The sequence below is a fragment of the Coregonus lavaretus genome (assembly GCF_964263955.1).
Source record: "Coregonus lavaretus genome assembly, contig: HAP1_SCAFFOLD_4548, whole genome shotgun sequence".
NCBI classification, from domain to species: domain Eukaryota; kingdom Metazoa; phylum Chordata; class Actinopteri; order Salmoniformes; family Salmonidae; genus Coregonus; species Coregonus lavaretus.
The window spans coordinates 7,501-21,396 of NW_028165274.1; the positions used below are offsets into that span (position 1 = coordinate 7,501).

At 42.6% G+C, this 13,896-nt stretch overlaps 1 protein-coding gene and 1 pseudogene across 3 annotated transcripts in view; both read right to left on the minus strand.

Annotated features, from left to right (window-relative positions):
- Positions 1 to 8,297, minus strand: part of LOC311116028 (semaphorin-4F-like) — a 14,919-nt pseudogene extending 6,622 nt beyond the window's left edge. Inside the window, exons 1-6 of the transcript in view lie at positions 8,195 to 8,297; positions 7,025 to 7,158; positions 6,543 to 6,602; positions 3,259 to 3,357; positions 630 to 725; positions 313 to 423 (exon numbers count right to left, since the gene is read on the minus strand). The product of the transcript in view is annotated as a semaphorin-4F-like (transcript). The remainder of the gene's footprint in view (positions 1 to 312; positions 424 to 629; positions 726 to 3,258; positions 3,358 to 6,542; positions 6,603 to 7,024; positions 7,159 to 8,194) is intronic.
- Positions 7,901 to 13,603, minus strand: LOC311116029 (docking protein 1-like). Of its 2 annotated transcripts, XM_084191158.1 has the most exons (7): positions 13,425 to 13,603; positions 12,260 to 12,415; positions 11,711 to 11,869; positions 11,151 to 11,220; positions 10,743 to 10,918; positions 10,341 to 10,415; positions 7,909 to 10,220 (listed from the first exon to the last, which is right to left on the minus strand). In XM_084191158.1, exons 1-7 carry the CDS (start codon positions 13,503 to 13,505, stop codon positions 9,264 to 9,266), a joined length of 1,674 nt encoding a protein of 557 aa, XP_084047284.1. In that variant the 5' UTR covers positions 13,506 to 13,603; the 3' UTR covers positions 7,909 to 9,263. The 2 variants fall into 2 exon arrangements, with proteins under 2 accessions (XP_084047285.1, XP_084047284.1); XM_084191159.1 differs by lacking the exon at positions 10,341 to 10,415 and having other exon boundaries at positions 7,901 to 10,220; positions 12,260 to 12,418; positions 13,425 to 13,569.
- Positions 13,604 to 13,896: the final 293 nt, after the last annotated feature.

Below are 13,896 nucleotides of genomic sequence, written 5' to 3' on the forward strand. Positions count from 1 at the left end.
TAGCATTTATAAAATTGTACCAAAACATCATGTTTCCTTAACAGCTGTCATGATTGTTTTTTTAATACCGTATGACTTTACTGGCATAAAACGTGGATGAACACATGGTTATAGATCATCATCAAAGAGCAAACTCATTAAGTAAGTAACACTACACTGCTAAACCACATCCTGAGTTAAACTCTTTATTGGACAAATAATGTTATTGTTTGTTTGGTGTTACTGGTGTTACAGAAGTTTGGACAATAGAAGTATTTTATAATCTATCCCATCATGCATTAGGAGTTTATGTGATTGACAGATGGGTCTCACCACTGAGCCAGTTGATGGACTGATCCATGCGCACCTGTTGACCCGTTGCCCTGGTGATGTCAAACTCCGTGCCCAAGAAGTTAGAAGGGGAGGCGGTGTACAGCACTCCATCTACATTACACACATAGACAGGATGTGATAATAGTGAGAGTGTGTGTGTGTGTGTGTGTGTGTGTGTGTGTGTGTGTGTGTGTGTGTGTGTGTGTGTGTGTGTGTGTGTGTGTGTGTGTGTGTGTGTGTGTGTGTGTGTGTGTGTGTGTGTGTGTGTGTGTGTGTGTGTGTGTGTGTGTGTGCGTGCGTGTGTGCGTGTGTCTAACCTGCAGTAACAGCAGTGTGAGATTGTCTGGGATCATAAGGACACTTCCCCTCCCTTGGTCACCTCCTTCCTTCACTAGGGCAAACGTCACTGGGTCCTGAACACACACACACACACACACACATTTAGTAGTTACACTACCGTTCAAAAGTTTGGGGTCACTTAGACATTTCCTTGTTTTCCATGAAAACATACATGAAATGAGTTTGAATAGGAAATATAGCAAAATGAATAGGAAATGTAGTCATTGACAAGGTTAGAAAAAAATATTTTTAATGGAAATAATCATTGTGTCCTTCAAACTTTGCTTTCGTCAAAGAATCCTCAATTTGCAGCAATTACAGCCTTGCAGACCTTTGGCATTCTAGTTGTGAATTTGTTGAGGTAATCTGAAGAGATTTCACCCCATGCTTCCTGAAGCACCTCCCACAAGTTGGATTGGCTTGATGGGCACTTCTTACGTACCATACGGTCAAGCTGCTCCCACAACAGCTCAATAGGGTTGAGATCCGGTGACTGTGCTGGCCACTCCATTATAGACAGAATACCAGCTGTCTGCTTCTTCCCTAAATAGTTATTGCATAGTTTGGAGCTGTGCTTTGGGTCATTGTCCTGTTGTAGGAAGAAATTGTAGCTCAGTTGGTAGAGCATGGCGTTTGCAACGCCAGAGTTGTGGGTTCGATTCCCACGGGGGGCCAGTATGAAAAATGTATGCACTCACTAACTGTAAGTCGCTCTGGATAAGAGCGTCTGCTAAATGACTTAAATGTAAATGAAATTGGCTCCAATCAAGCGCCGTCCACAGGGTATGGCATGGCGTTGCAAAATGGAGTGATAGCCTTCCTTCTTCAAGATCCCTTTTACCCTGTACAAATCTACCACTTTACCACCACCAAAGCACCCCCAGACCATCACATTGCCTCCACCATGCTTGACAGATGGCATCAAGCACTCCTCCAGCATGTTTTCATTTGGTCTGCATCTCACAAATGTTCTTCTTTGTGATCCGAACACCTCAAACTTCGATTCGTCTGTCTTTCCAATCTTCCTCTGTCCAGTGTCTGTGTTCTTTTGACCATCTTAAAAATATTTTATTTTTATTGGCCAGTCTGAGATATGGCTTTTTCTTTGCAACTCTGCCTAGAAGGTCAGCATCCCGGAGTCGCTTCTTCACTGTTGACGTTGAGACTGGTGTTTTGCGGGGACTATTTAATGAAGCTGCAAGTTGAGGACCTGTGAGGTGTCTGTTTCTCAAACTAGACACTCTAATATATTTGTCCTCTTGCTCAGTTGTGCACCGGGGCCTCCCACTCCTCATTCTATTCTGGTTAGAGCCAGTTTGCGCTGTTCTGTGAAGGGAGTAGTACACAGCGTTGTACGGGATCTTCAGTTTCTTGGCAATTTCTCGCATGGAATAGCCTTCATTTCTCAGAACAAGTATAGAAACGAGTTTCAGAAGAAAGTTCTTTGTTTCTGTTGATTCTGTAATCGAACCCACAATTGCTGATGCTCCAGATACTCAGGTTTTCTAATGATCAAATAACCTTTTAAAATGATCAACTTGGATTAGCAAACACAACGTGTCATTGGAACACAGGACTGATGGTTGCTGATAATGGGCCTCTGTATGCCAATTAAGATATTCCATTAAAATCAGCTGTTTCCAGCTACAATAGCCATTTACAACATTAACAATGTCTACACTGTATTTCTGATCAATTTGATGTTATTTTAATGGACAAAAAAATTGCTTTTCTTTCGAAAATAAGGACATTTCTTAGTGACCCCAAACTTTTGAACGGTAGTTTATGTGAACATCATATGTGTAAGCGTATCAACTAAATACATTAATTGAATTATTTCACCATAACAGTAAAAGAGTATCTAGCAGGTGTATTATAATAATAATAATAATAATAATAATAATAATAATAATAATAATAATAATAATAATAATAATAATATTATTATTATTATAGGTGTATTATAATAATAATAATAATATTATAGGTGTATTATAATAATAATAATATTATAGGTGTATTATAATGATAATAATATTATAGGTGTATTATAATAATAATAATAATAATAATAATAATAATAATAATAATAATAATAATAATAATATAGGTGTATAATAATAATAATAATAAAAAATAATAATAATAATAATAATAATAATAATATTATAGGTGATTTATAATAATAATATTATAGGTGTAGAGTATTATAATAATACTAATATAGGTGAATAGTATTATAATAATAATATTATAGGTGTAGAGTATTATAATAATAATATTATAGGTGTAGAGTATTATAATAATAATAATAATAATAATATAGGTGTAGAGTATTATAATAATAATATTATAGGTGTAGAGTATTATAATAATAATATTATAGGTGTAGAGTATTATAATAATAATATTATAGGTGTAGTGTATTATAATAATAATATTATAGGTGTAGAGTATTATAATAATAATATTATAGGTGTAGTGTATTATAATAATATTATAGGTATAGAGCATTATAATAATAATATTATAGGTGTAGAGTATTATAATAATAATACTATAGGTGTGGTGTATTATAATAGACAGAGGAGAGAGAATGTGACTGACTATGAAAGTACACTGGGGGTGGTAGGCGTAGGAGCCACAAACGTAGATCCTTCCATCCTTCAGAACCTCCAGCAGACAGATGTAGTTATAACAGTCATCCTGTAGAGGGAGACAAAGAGACATGTATCAAACTGCATCCTATTCTCCCCTACAGGCCCTAGTTAAAAGTAGTGCACTGAATAGGGAATAGGGTTCTATTTGATATTCAACTAGAGAGTTGAGTAGCAGAGGGAAAATGTAAGCCTGTTTGTATCCCGAAAATCTTTACGATCTATTTCGAAACAGTTGAAGTGTCCTGGGATATTTTGGGGGATTTTGACGTCCCTGATTCCCTTTGAGTTTAAACTAGGCTAAAGCGCATTTGGCAACACCTTCTTAGCACAAGGTCATAACAGAGTAGGATAAAGTTGCCTCTAGACACAGATCTCAGACCAATAAAATATGGTTCAAATCAAATCAAATCGAATTTTATTTGCCACATGCGCCGAATACAACAGGTGTAGACATTACAGTGAAATGCTTACTTACAAGCCATTAACAAACAATGCCGTTTATAAGAAAATAAAGGTTATATACAGGGGGGTACTGGTAGAGAGTCAATGTGTTAGTCAAGGTAATAACAGTAGGGAGGTTATATACAGGGGGGTACTTGTACAGAGTCAATGTGTTAGTCAAGGTAATAACAGTAGGGAGGTTATATACAGGGGGGTACCAGCACAGAGTCAATGTGTTAGTCAAGGTAATAACAGTAGGGCGGTTATATACAGGGGGGTACTGGTACAGAGTCAATGTGTTAGTCAAGGTAATAACAGTAGGGAGGCTATATACAGGGGGTACCAGTACAGAGTCAATGTGTTAGTCAAGGTAATAACAGTAGGGAGGTTATATACAGGGGGTACTGGTACAGAGTCAATGTGTTAGTCATGGTAATAACAGTAGGGAGGTTATATACAGGGGGGAACTGGTACAGAGTCAATGTGTTAGTCAAGGTAATAACAGTAGGGAGGCTATATATGGGGGGGTACCAGCACAGAGTCAATGTGTTAGTCAAGGTAATAACAGTAGGGAGGCTATATACAGGGGGGTACTGGTACAGAGTCAATGTGTTAGCCAAGGTAATAACAGTAGGGAGGTTATATACAGGGGTGTACTGGTACAGAGTCAATGTGTTAGTCAAGGTAATAACAGTAGGGAGGTTATATACAGGGGGGTACTTGTACAGAGTCAATGTGTTAGTCAAGGTAATAACAGTAGGGAGGTTATATACAGGGGGTACTGGTACAGAGTCAATGTGTTAGTCAAGGTAATAACAGTAGGGAGGTTATATACAGGGGGGTTCTGGTACAGAGTCAATGTGTTAGTCAAGGTAATACCAGTAGGGAGGTTATATACAGGGGGTACTGGTACAGAGTCAATGTGTTAGTCAAGGTAATAACAGTAGGGAGGTTATATACAGGGGGGTTCTGGTACAGAGTCAATGTGTTAGTCAAGGTAATAACAGTAGGGAGGCTATATACAGGGGGGAACTGGTACAGAGTCAATGTGTTAGTCAAGGTAATAACAGTAGGGAGGCTATATACAGGGGTACTGGTACAGAGTCAATGTGTTAGTCAAGGTAATAACAGTAGGGAGGCTATATACAGGGGGGAACTGGTACAGAGTCAATGTGTTAGTCAAGGTAATAACAGTAGGGGGGTTATATACAGGGGGTACTGGTACAGAGTCAATGTGTTAGTCAAGGTAATAACAGTAGGGAGGTTATATACAGGGGGGTTCTGGTACAGAGTCAATGTGTTAGTCAAGGTAATAACAGTAGGGAGGCTATATACAGGGGGTACTGGTACAGAGTCAATGTGTTAGTCAAGGTAATAACAGTAGGGAGGTTATATACAGGGGGGTTCTGGTACAGAGTCAATGTGTTAGTCAAGGTAATAACAGTAGGGAGGTTATATACAGGGGGGAACTGGTACAGAGTCAATGTGTTAGTCAAGGTAATAACAGTAGGGAGGCTATATACAGGGGGTACTGGTACAGAGGCAATGTGTTAGTCAAGGTAATAACAGTAGGGAGGCTATATACAGGGGGTACTGGTACAGAGTCAATGTGTTAGTCAAGGTAATAACAGTAGGGAGGCTATATACAGGGGGTACTGGTACAGAGTCAATGTGTTAGTCAAGGTAATAACAGTAGGGAGGTTATATACAGGGGGGTTCTGGTACAGAGTCAATGTGTTAGTCAAGGTAATAACAGTAGGGAGGCTATTTACAGGGGGCACCGGTACAGAGTCAATGTGTTAGTCAAGGTAATAACAGTAGGGAGGCTATATACAGGGGGCACCGGTACAGAGTCAATGTGTTAGTCAAGGTAATAACAGTAGGGAGGCTATATACAGGGGGGTACTGGTACAGAGTCAGTGTGCGGGGGCACCGGTTAGCATTATATAATTAGTAGTATAATGCCGGGTTTCTCAACTCAGGTGCCAGGAACCCAATGTATACCGGCCAAGGTTGGTTTTCATATCAACCAATTACTCCCATTGAAGAAATGCTAATGAGGTAGCGATAACAATAACTCTAACTCACTGACTCTTTAAGGTAAGTCATGCTTCTGTTTATCAGTCTTTGAAGATGACCAGATACAAAGTGAAAAGTCATCTGAAAGCCACACATAGTCCTCTGTAGCTCAGCTGGTAGAGCACGGCGCTTGTAACGCCAAGGTAGTGGGTTCGATCCCCGGGACCACCCATACACAAAAAAAATGTATGCACGCATGACTGTAAGTCGCTTTGGATAAAAGCGTCTGCTAAATGGCATATTATATTATATTATAGAGGATGTGGAGAGTTGTTGACAGGAAGCTGGAGAGTCAGTAAAGCAGTCGTTATGGTAACGGTACCATACATCATGACATAGATGAGTATGACTGAAGGCGAAGGTGATGGTGTTTCATTTTGGGTGTGAAGCATAGCATCTCACCGACACCTTTAACCACTTACATACACTACAGAGCAGTGGAGGCTGGTGGGAGGAGCTATAGGAGGACAGGCTCATTGTAATGGCTGGAATGGAATTAATGGAATGGTATCAAACAAATCAAACATATGGAAACCATGTTTGACTCCATTCCATATATTCCATTCCTGCCATTATAATGTGCACATCCTCCCATAGCTCCTCCCACCAGCCTCAACTGCTACAGAGACACCTCTTAACACATTCACACACACACATACACAGTTTTCTTGCTACTTGAAATACACATCAAAAGCACCCCACGTTGCTCACCTCTGTCTTGCCTTTATAACTACAGTACTTCCTCTCCTTTTCTGTGGCCTCCCACTCAATCTGCAGAGACAGAGACACCCAGAAAAGAAGAAGGAAGTCAAGGAGAGAACACACAGACGCATACAGTTGCAGTTACAACACACATCACACAGTTCAACATCAGGTTAAGCCTAGTCCTGGACTAAAAAGCACTGTCAGTGGAGAATCTCTATTGAGAATGCTGTTCAGGACTAGGTTTAATCTATGTCTGGCATGGTGTGTTTGTCCCAGGTAAGACAAACACAAAACCACAGAAAAATGTACATGAATACTCCCATCATGAGAACACCGAAACGAATACACTTGAATACACACTCGTTTCACACTTGAATACACACTCACACAGATAAACACGCACACACAGTCAAGTGAAGAGGTCTCTCTCCCTCTCCTCCCCCATCTCTCTGTCCCTCCCTCCCTCCCTCCCTCCCTTTCTCGCTCACTGCTGGGTGTTTCCAGGTGAGGTTGGAGGTGTGCAGGGCCAGGATGTAGCCTCTGGCTCCCAGGTAGAGTGTCTCAGAGCTGGGGTCCAGCAGGAGGACGCTGGCGTTGGACACCCCCAGAACCGCATCTACCCCTGAGGAGAACAGGATGTAACATTAAAGATGCACCCTATTTCCTGTAGTGCACTACTTTGGACCAGGGCACCGTAATATATCGACTCCCCTCCTCCACCCCATGTATTTGCTTTTGAGCTCTGGGTGAATGTGTGAAGGATGAGACTGACTGACAGGGCCTTTTATGGAACCATTTCTCAGCATCAGTAATTGTGTTACTTCCTTTGCTGAGAAACACTCTTGTGGTCGGTTGGCTGCTACCCACAGCTGGGGTGTAATCATTAGTCCAAACAAAAAGATAGTTTCTATTGGACACATTCGGGTAGGTCCCTCCCCGTTTGTTTCCGTTTGCTTTTGTTTAAGAAATGTTTTGCAACAGAATTGGCGTAATAAATACGCCCCTGCTTGCCAGTCACTCAATGCTGATTTAGGCAGACAATTTCGGGGCTAAAAAGCCTATTTAGTCCAGGACATAGGCTTAATCTGTGTCTGGTAAACCGCTCCTTGTTGCATTTTGTGCGTGTTAAAAAACAAACACACACACACACACACACACACCACAAAGAGTTGGGCATTTCAAACCTCCACATTCTCTGTATTACCGTCTAAGACCTATAGCCTAGGCCTATCTAGCCAGGAAATGGCCATGAAAGCAGGCAACATTAGGATAACACTGTATCCCCAGTCTATACTCACTCTGCTACATTCCGGGTGAAAAGTGAACAGTGAATACAGCAGTGAAATGACACACCTGTCTTCAGTCATGTAAAACAGGTTTTGTTTAATGGGCATTTCTCCACCATGCCTCCATCCTTTCCATCTGGTTACATTTTGGATTAAGTTATTAACCATCCCCATTCCCAGATGAATAAATTAGCCTACCAAAACCACACTGGGTGTTGATAATAGACTTCTTGCAAATGTACTTGTTAGCTAGGCAACATAATTTGCATTGCTATGGCTAATTAGATTGTAGCCTACCTTTCCTATCCATTAGGAATTGCGATACATTTTATATGTAGAGAGAGACCGTTTGTCCAACTGTACTGTACTCACCTCCGTGACCATTGGGAATTGCTGTTTGACTACGAGTTGAATCGGTTGTGAGCCACCAGATCACGGTCATAAAACAGGTGGTCGGCATGTTGAGAAGTGACATCAGGAAGAATGTCGGTTGATAAAGGCAGTTCTCTTCAGCGCGTGTCAGGGTACGCGTCTTTGAATGTGCGCTCGAGGCGTTCTGCCAATAAAGGATGGAGAGGAACCGCTTACAGAAAACAAGAAAACAAAAAGTACGGTTCAAGTCTATCAAAATACGGCGTATTTTTTTATTCTCACCTACCTATTGGGTGTCCGATTGATGCTCTTTCTAACACGGTATAATAGGCTACTTAGCCTACAGGTCAGGTACAATACAGTATGTAATAAAACTATTACAATGTGTCAAACTAGGAAGCGTTCAAATCGCACAAAACCAAACGTCAAAACACGCCCACAACCACAGAGAAGCCTGAAATGTACAGTAGTCGGCCAATTAACGTTCACATATCCCCATATAAACGCATTGAACTGAACAGTAGTCTAATTTATTGAGAGGCACAATACAAATGATTTTTAAAAACAATCAATGCACAAAACAAATAGTGGAAATAGTGTTATTGGATACACACCCATTATTGTTTTATTGAATCATATCAGTAAAACAAAGTCAATTAGGAAAAGGGTGTGAGACTGAGCGGAAGTCATTTGTTTCATCATGTTCAATTCATTACATCTGTTGGGGAGAGAAGGAGGCTAACACTGTTTGTAATATTTACATTTGTATCGAACACTTGGCAGACTTCTGGAAGATCTCTCTCTCTTCTCTCCCTCTCCTCTCCCGTGTTCATTACACTGGCGTGCAATATTGATATTCATAAGAGGTAATACAAAAGTGATTACATCATAACAAAAAACAATGATACTGTTTGTGAAAACAAGTTCAATAAATAAATTAACTATACTATAACATTGTGAAATGAGTGAATGTGTGGATTGGTCTCAATATATCCCAATGGGCCCTAGTCAATAGTAGGGCACCTTAAAGGACAATACGGTGCCATTTCAGACACAGACCATGAGTATCCTAAATGACCCCCATGTTTTCATAGATGACATCTGGTGACTGGCGTCCAGCAGTGGGCCTCCTGCTGGCCAAGGTCCTGGTGATGGTCAACGATGATGAGGAGGAGGAGGAGGAGGAGGAGGAGGAGGCCAGGGATGAAGAGGGGGATGATGATGATGACGAAGATGAGGATGGTGATGAAGAGCCTGGCTTGCAGACCTGGCTGTAAAGGTGGGCGAACGGGTCAGTGTTGGGGCCCTTGGCTGGGGTCCCCACACAGGGCTCACTATAGATGGGTTCCGCTTTTCCAGGTTCCTGCCCTCCCTGGTTCTGGTTCTGTTGTTGAGTCTGGTCAGGTAGAGGACTCACATGGTCGTACACCTCGGAGTAGACTGGTTCAGTCTCGTTGCCGTGGTGATGAGAACAGGAAGAGGAAGTGGGCGGTGGTGGTGGTGTAGATCTTGGGGGTATGAGTGAGAGGATGTCTGCTGGGTCGGCGTACACTGGTTCCGTTCGGTTACCATGGTGATTGCGGGGGTATAAAGGGATAGAGGGGGTGAGGGTGGAGGACGTTGGGGGGGTCAGGTAGGAGTTGAGGCCGGGGGCTTTGGGTTTAATGCTGTCTGCTGGCTCAGAGTACAGACACTCCTCAGAGCCAATCAAATTAGGCAGCTGTGAGTACACACACTGCTCTGAGCCAATAGCATTTGAAAATACTGGCCTAAAACTGTAGCTTCCCTCCAAAATGGCTGCGCTATCTGGCAGTGTGGGCAGTGGTGAACGAGCACGAGGCATATTAGGGCTACGCTTAGCAACCACAGTGTCGCCCTCACGGTCATCCCCGACGAAGACGGAGGCCTTCTGTTGCCGTATGGCGGTCTCGATGAGATTGAAGATGTCGTCAGCTTGGCGAGTCTCGAAGGTGAAGGTTCCGGGTCCAGACTCACTGCGCCGGCCCGCCTCGATGGAGAATGTAATCTGTGGGAGAACCAAGAGGACAGAACCGTGTTACACAATGATTTGAGAGAATTCCCACAGGTGTTCACTGGAAAATTGCATAATTAATTGTGGGCAGAAAATAACCATATGTATTATAACCTGCAACCTCCTTGAATGGACTCTGATGACCATACAATGATCCTTAGACACATCCTTTTTTCGACCCACACTGCCCTACAAAGGCAAAAATATTTGATCTGTTGTAACGGCCAGGTATATTACCTGATTAATGTGGTATTTAGTTTTCAGACACAAGAACAAGCCAGTTGATCAGAACGTATCATGAAGTACCAGAAATTGCTGTCTGTCTAGACAGAAAAATACTTTGAAGTAAAATAAATTACGTAGTTGCTGCGTTTTGCCTTTGTAGGGCAGCATAGTCCCGTACTGTGATGACCATGAAATTAGACACTAGAGAGTAGTATTAGATTAGAACTAATAACAGATTAGAAATCTAATTATATGGCTCAATGAGATTCTACATTCCATGGTTCTATTGACCTTGTCTCTGCCATAGCGTCGTAGCAGCTGATAGGGCCAGTGCTGCAAACTCTTCCTGGTCTCCGCCTCCTTCAGGACCAGCCCCTCCTGGGTCACCTGCAGCCAATAGTACTCCCCCTGGAGGCCGCAGCGCACCGCTGCGTCCGTCTGCTTCACACCCACCCTGAACTCACTCACTGAGGGGAGAGAGGAGGGAGAGTGAGGGTCACGACCAAAGCACTATGGATGGTGTTCATTTCTATTTTGTGTTTATCTTTCCATTATTCGTTCAAATATCTTTGACAAGAGGGACCTGTTCCAAGACAGCAGTAATCATACGCCCATTAGACATAAACAGACAGAAGAATGGTTGTCCATTATAGTTTGTGCGGCCACTAGGATATGTGTGGTGTCTGATGTGCTTCTCACCTTCCTCCCTGGAGACGTATATCTGGTTGTCCTCCATCTGAAGCTGGGGCTGCTGACCAGTGGAGCGTCCCTGGGAGAGAATACATTTATTTAGATTAGACAGTGAGAACAGTCCTCAACCGATACCTACACTCTTAGAAAAAAAAGGTGCTATCTAGAACCTTAAAAGGGTTCTTCGGCTGTCCCCATAGGAGAACCCTTTTCGTTTGCATGTAGAAGCCTTTTGGGTTCCATGCAGAACCCTTTCTACAGAGGGTTATACAGGGAACCAAAAAGGGTTCTACTATGGGGACAGCTGAATAACCCTTTTAGAACCCTTTTTCTAAGAGTGTACACATCCTCTATGTAATAACTGTTTGGTGATGAAAGGGGTTTAATGGTAGAGAGATCAGTGAACAATGGCGTTTGCTGTTAGCCTTCTACCATACCGAGACAAATTCCTATCAGCGTTGTTGAATGCTAATAAAGTCTATCTGATTCTACTTCTGTAACTGTCAAAATGTTGAATAGAGACTGATCCACAACAGTCACAAGACAACAACAGAAGCTGCTATTCTCACCTGGAAGGCGATGTCACACATCCTCTCCACCCACTCCACGCAGTCGTCCTTGTCCGCCGCGAAGACGTACCTCCTGCCGTCTGTCTCCACACAGAATGCGGCCATGTTGTCTTTGGGGCAGGCCTCAGCGTGTGGGGGCAGTCTCAGGACCCTGATCACCTACATTTACATTTTAGTCCATTAGCAGACACACTTATCCGGAGACTGTAAAAAATTGGACTCGGTGCGTCTCTGCTTGGCACTCAGCATTAAGGAGATAAATTGGGGGTAAGGCTCGTGCGAGCCCAAACTGCTCATAGGAGCAGCATGTTTCTGTAGCGCGAGGCAGCTTGATGTACAAGTACGCCCGCTGGACAGGACGCTAGTCTATCGCAGGGCCTTAGGCTACAAACTTATCCATATCCAGAACGACTTATAGTCAGTGCATTTAACTAAGGTAGGTAAGACAACTACATATCACAGTCATTGCCAGTAATACAAATCCTCAATAAAGCAGTTATTAGCAAAGTCAGTACTAGTAAGAAAGACAAGTACAGCAGTAAGGTGTACCTCTGACAGGCGGATCACCCTCTTCTCCTTAACCTTGTCCTGGTGCTTCCAGACCACAGAGGCACCGGCCCGCTCTCCTCCCCCCATCTCCTGGCGCTCTAGCCTGGCTACACCGCAGCGGCTGGAAGGGTAGAGAGCCAGCCACAGCTGCTTCCACTTCTGGATGGAGGGAGGGCGGAGGGGGGGAAGGAAGGAGGGAGGGAGGATAGGGGATGAGGACAGAGAGGGAAGAGAGGAAAGAGAGAAATAATGGGGAGAGAGGGATAGAGAGAAAGGTGGAGAGAAAGGGAGGAAAATGAGTGGGTGAGAAAGAGAAATAAAGAAAAAGTGAGTATGTAGTTTTCCCACTTCCCTGACAACTATTGATAGACGGTTTCCTGACTCCAGCGCTCATGACACACATTAGTAATATGATAAACTCAGAATATCACCCACCCTTTCTCCAGCACTTCCGCCTCTTTTTAAATAAAGGTGCAGTGGTAGATGAGGTATGTGTGCTCAGGTACAGTACCTGCCCTGGCCCCTCCCTCTGTTTTAAGTGTGCCTCGCACTGTTTCAGTTACATCCCAAATGGTACCCTATCCACTATATAGTGCACTACTTTTGACCAAAGTCCTATGAGTCCTGGGCAAAAGTAGTGCACTAAAAAGGGAATAGGGTTCCATTTGGGACAAACTGCTTTGTTGGAATGTGCTGTGAGGAATGTGCGGTGAGGAAACTGGGAGCGGAGTACTGTGTCTGGGCACGCATGTGAGGATCCGTTCTCCCCTCATACCTTTACACACGCACCATTACCAACTTAGCCTGACTCTGCAAGTAAGACTTCAACATGTAGGCTACAGTAAAGGTCCTCGTATACTGAAATCATATACATTCAATTGTAAAGTGGAATGGTATCGGGATTAGATTACTGTCATACACAGTACATGCAGCAAAACAATGGGACGGCAGTTTACATGATAACATCAATAGCCAATTTCAATACCATCGGAATAAACAAAAATAAAAACTCTCATCTTACATTACAAGACTTATAAAGCTGCATTAAAAATCTAAATGCATTCAATATGTTCCTATTGGCTATTATTGTCATTCTACACAAACAAGATAGATAAGTTACCAGAATGTGTGCAATTAAGTGAGCTAAATAAAGTTAGGTTCTTACCTTTTCTACATTTCGGTGTTGAAGGTAAACTTGTCCTGCCTTCGCATGAGTGTCCATTATGTTCCAAGAGACTCTCCGCATACAAGTGAATTTGAACCAATAACTTGAACCTTGGACTTGACTGTGACCGATTTTCTCTTACGGTATCCTAATCCTACAATTGTGATTTATGTATAGCCAAACACTCCCCCTGACAAACGTAGGCTAAGCAATTAAGAGGTGTGCTATTATTTCGTTGAGTCAGCGGCAAATACTACGGTGAAATATGACTGCGTCCACACCTTTCTCACACCCCAAGGCTGCAAGTTCTGGTCCAGGGCGTTAGATGACGTTCCTCTAACTACCCGAATCTAAAAGACCAACCCTTGTGATGTCACACAATGAATAATAGCCTACACAGAGACCCATACAGTGAATAAGACATGTATTGTGAAGAATGAAGGAAGTGAAACCGCCCACTCTTGGTTGATTT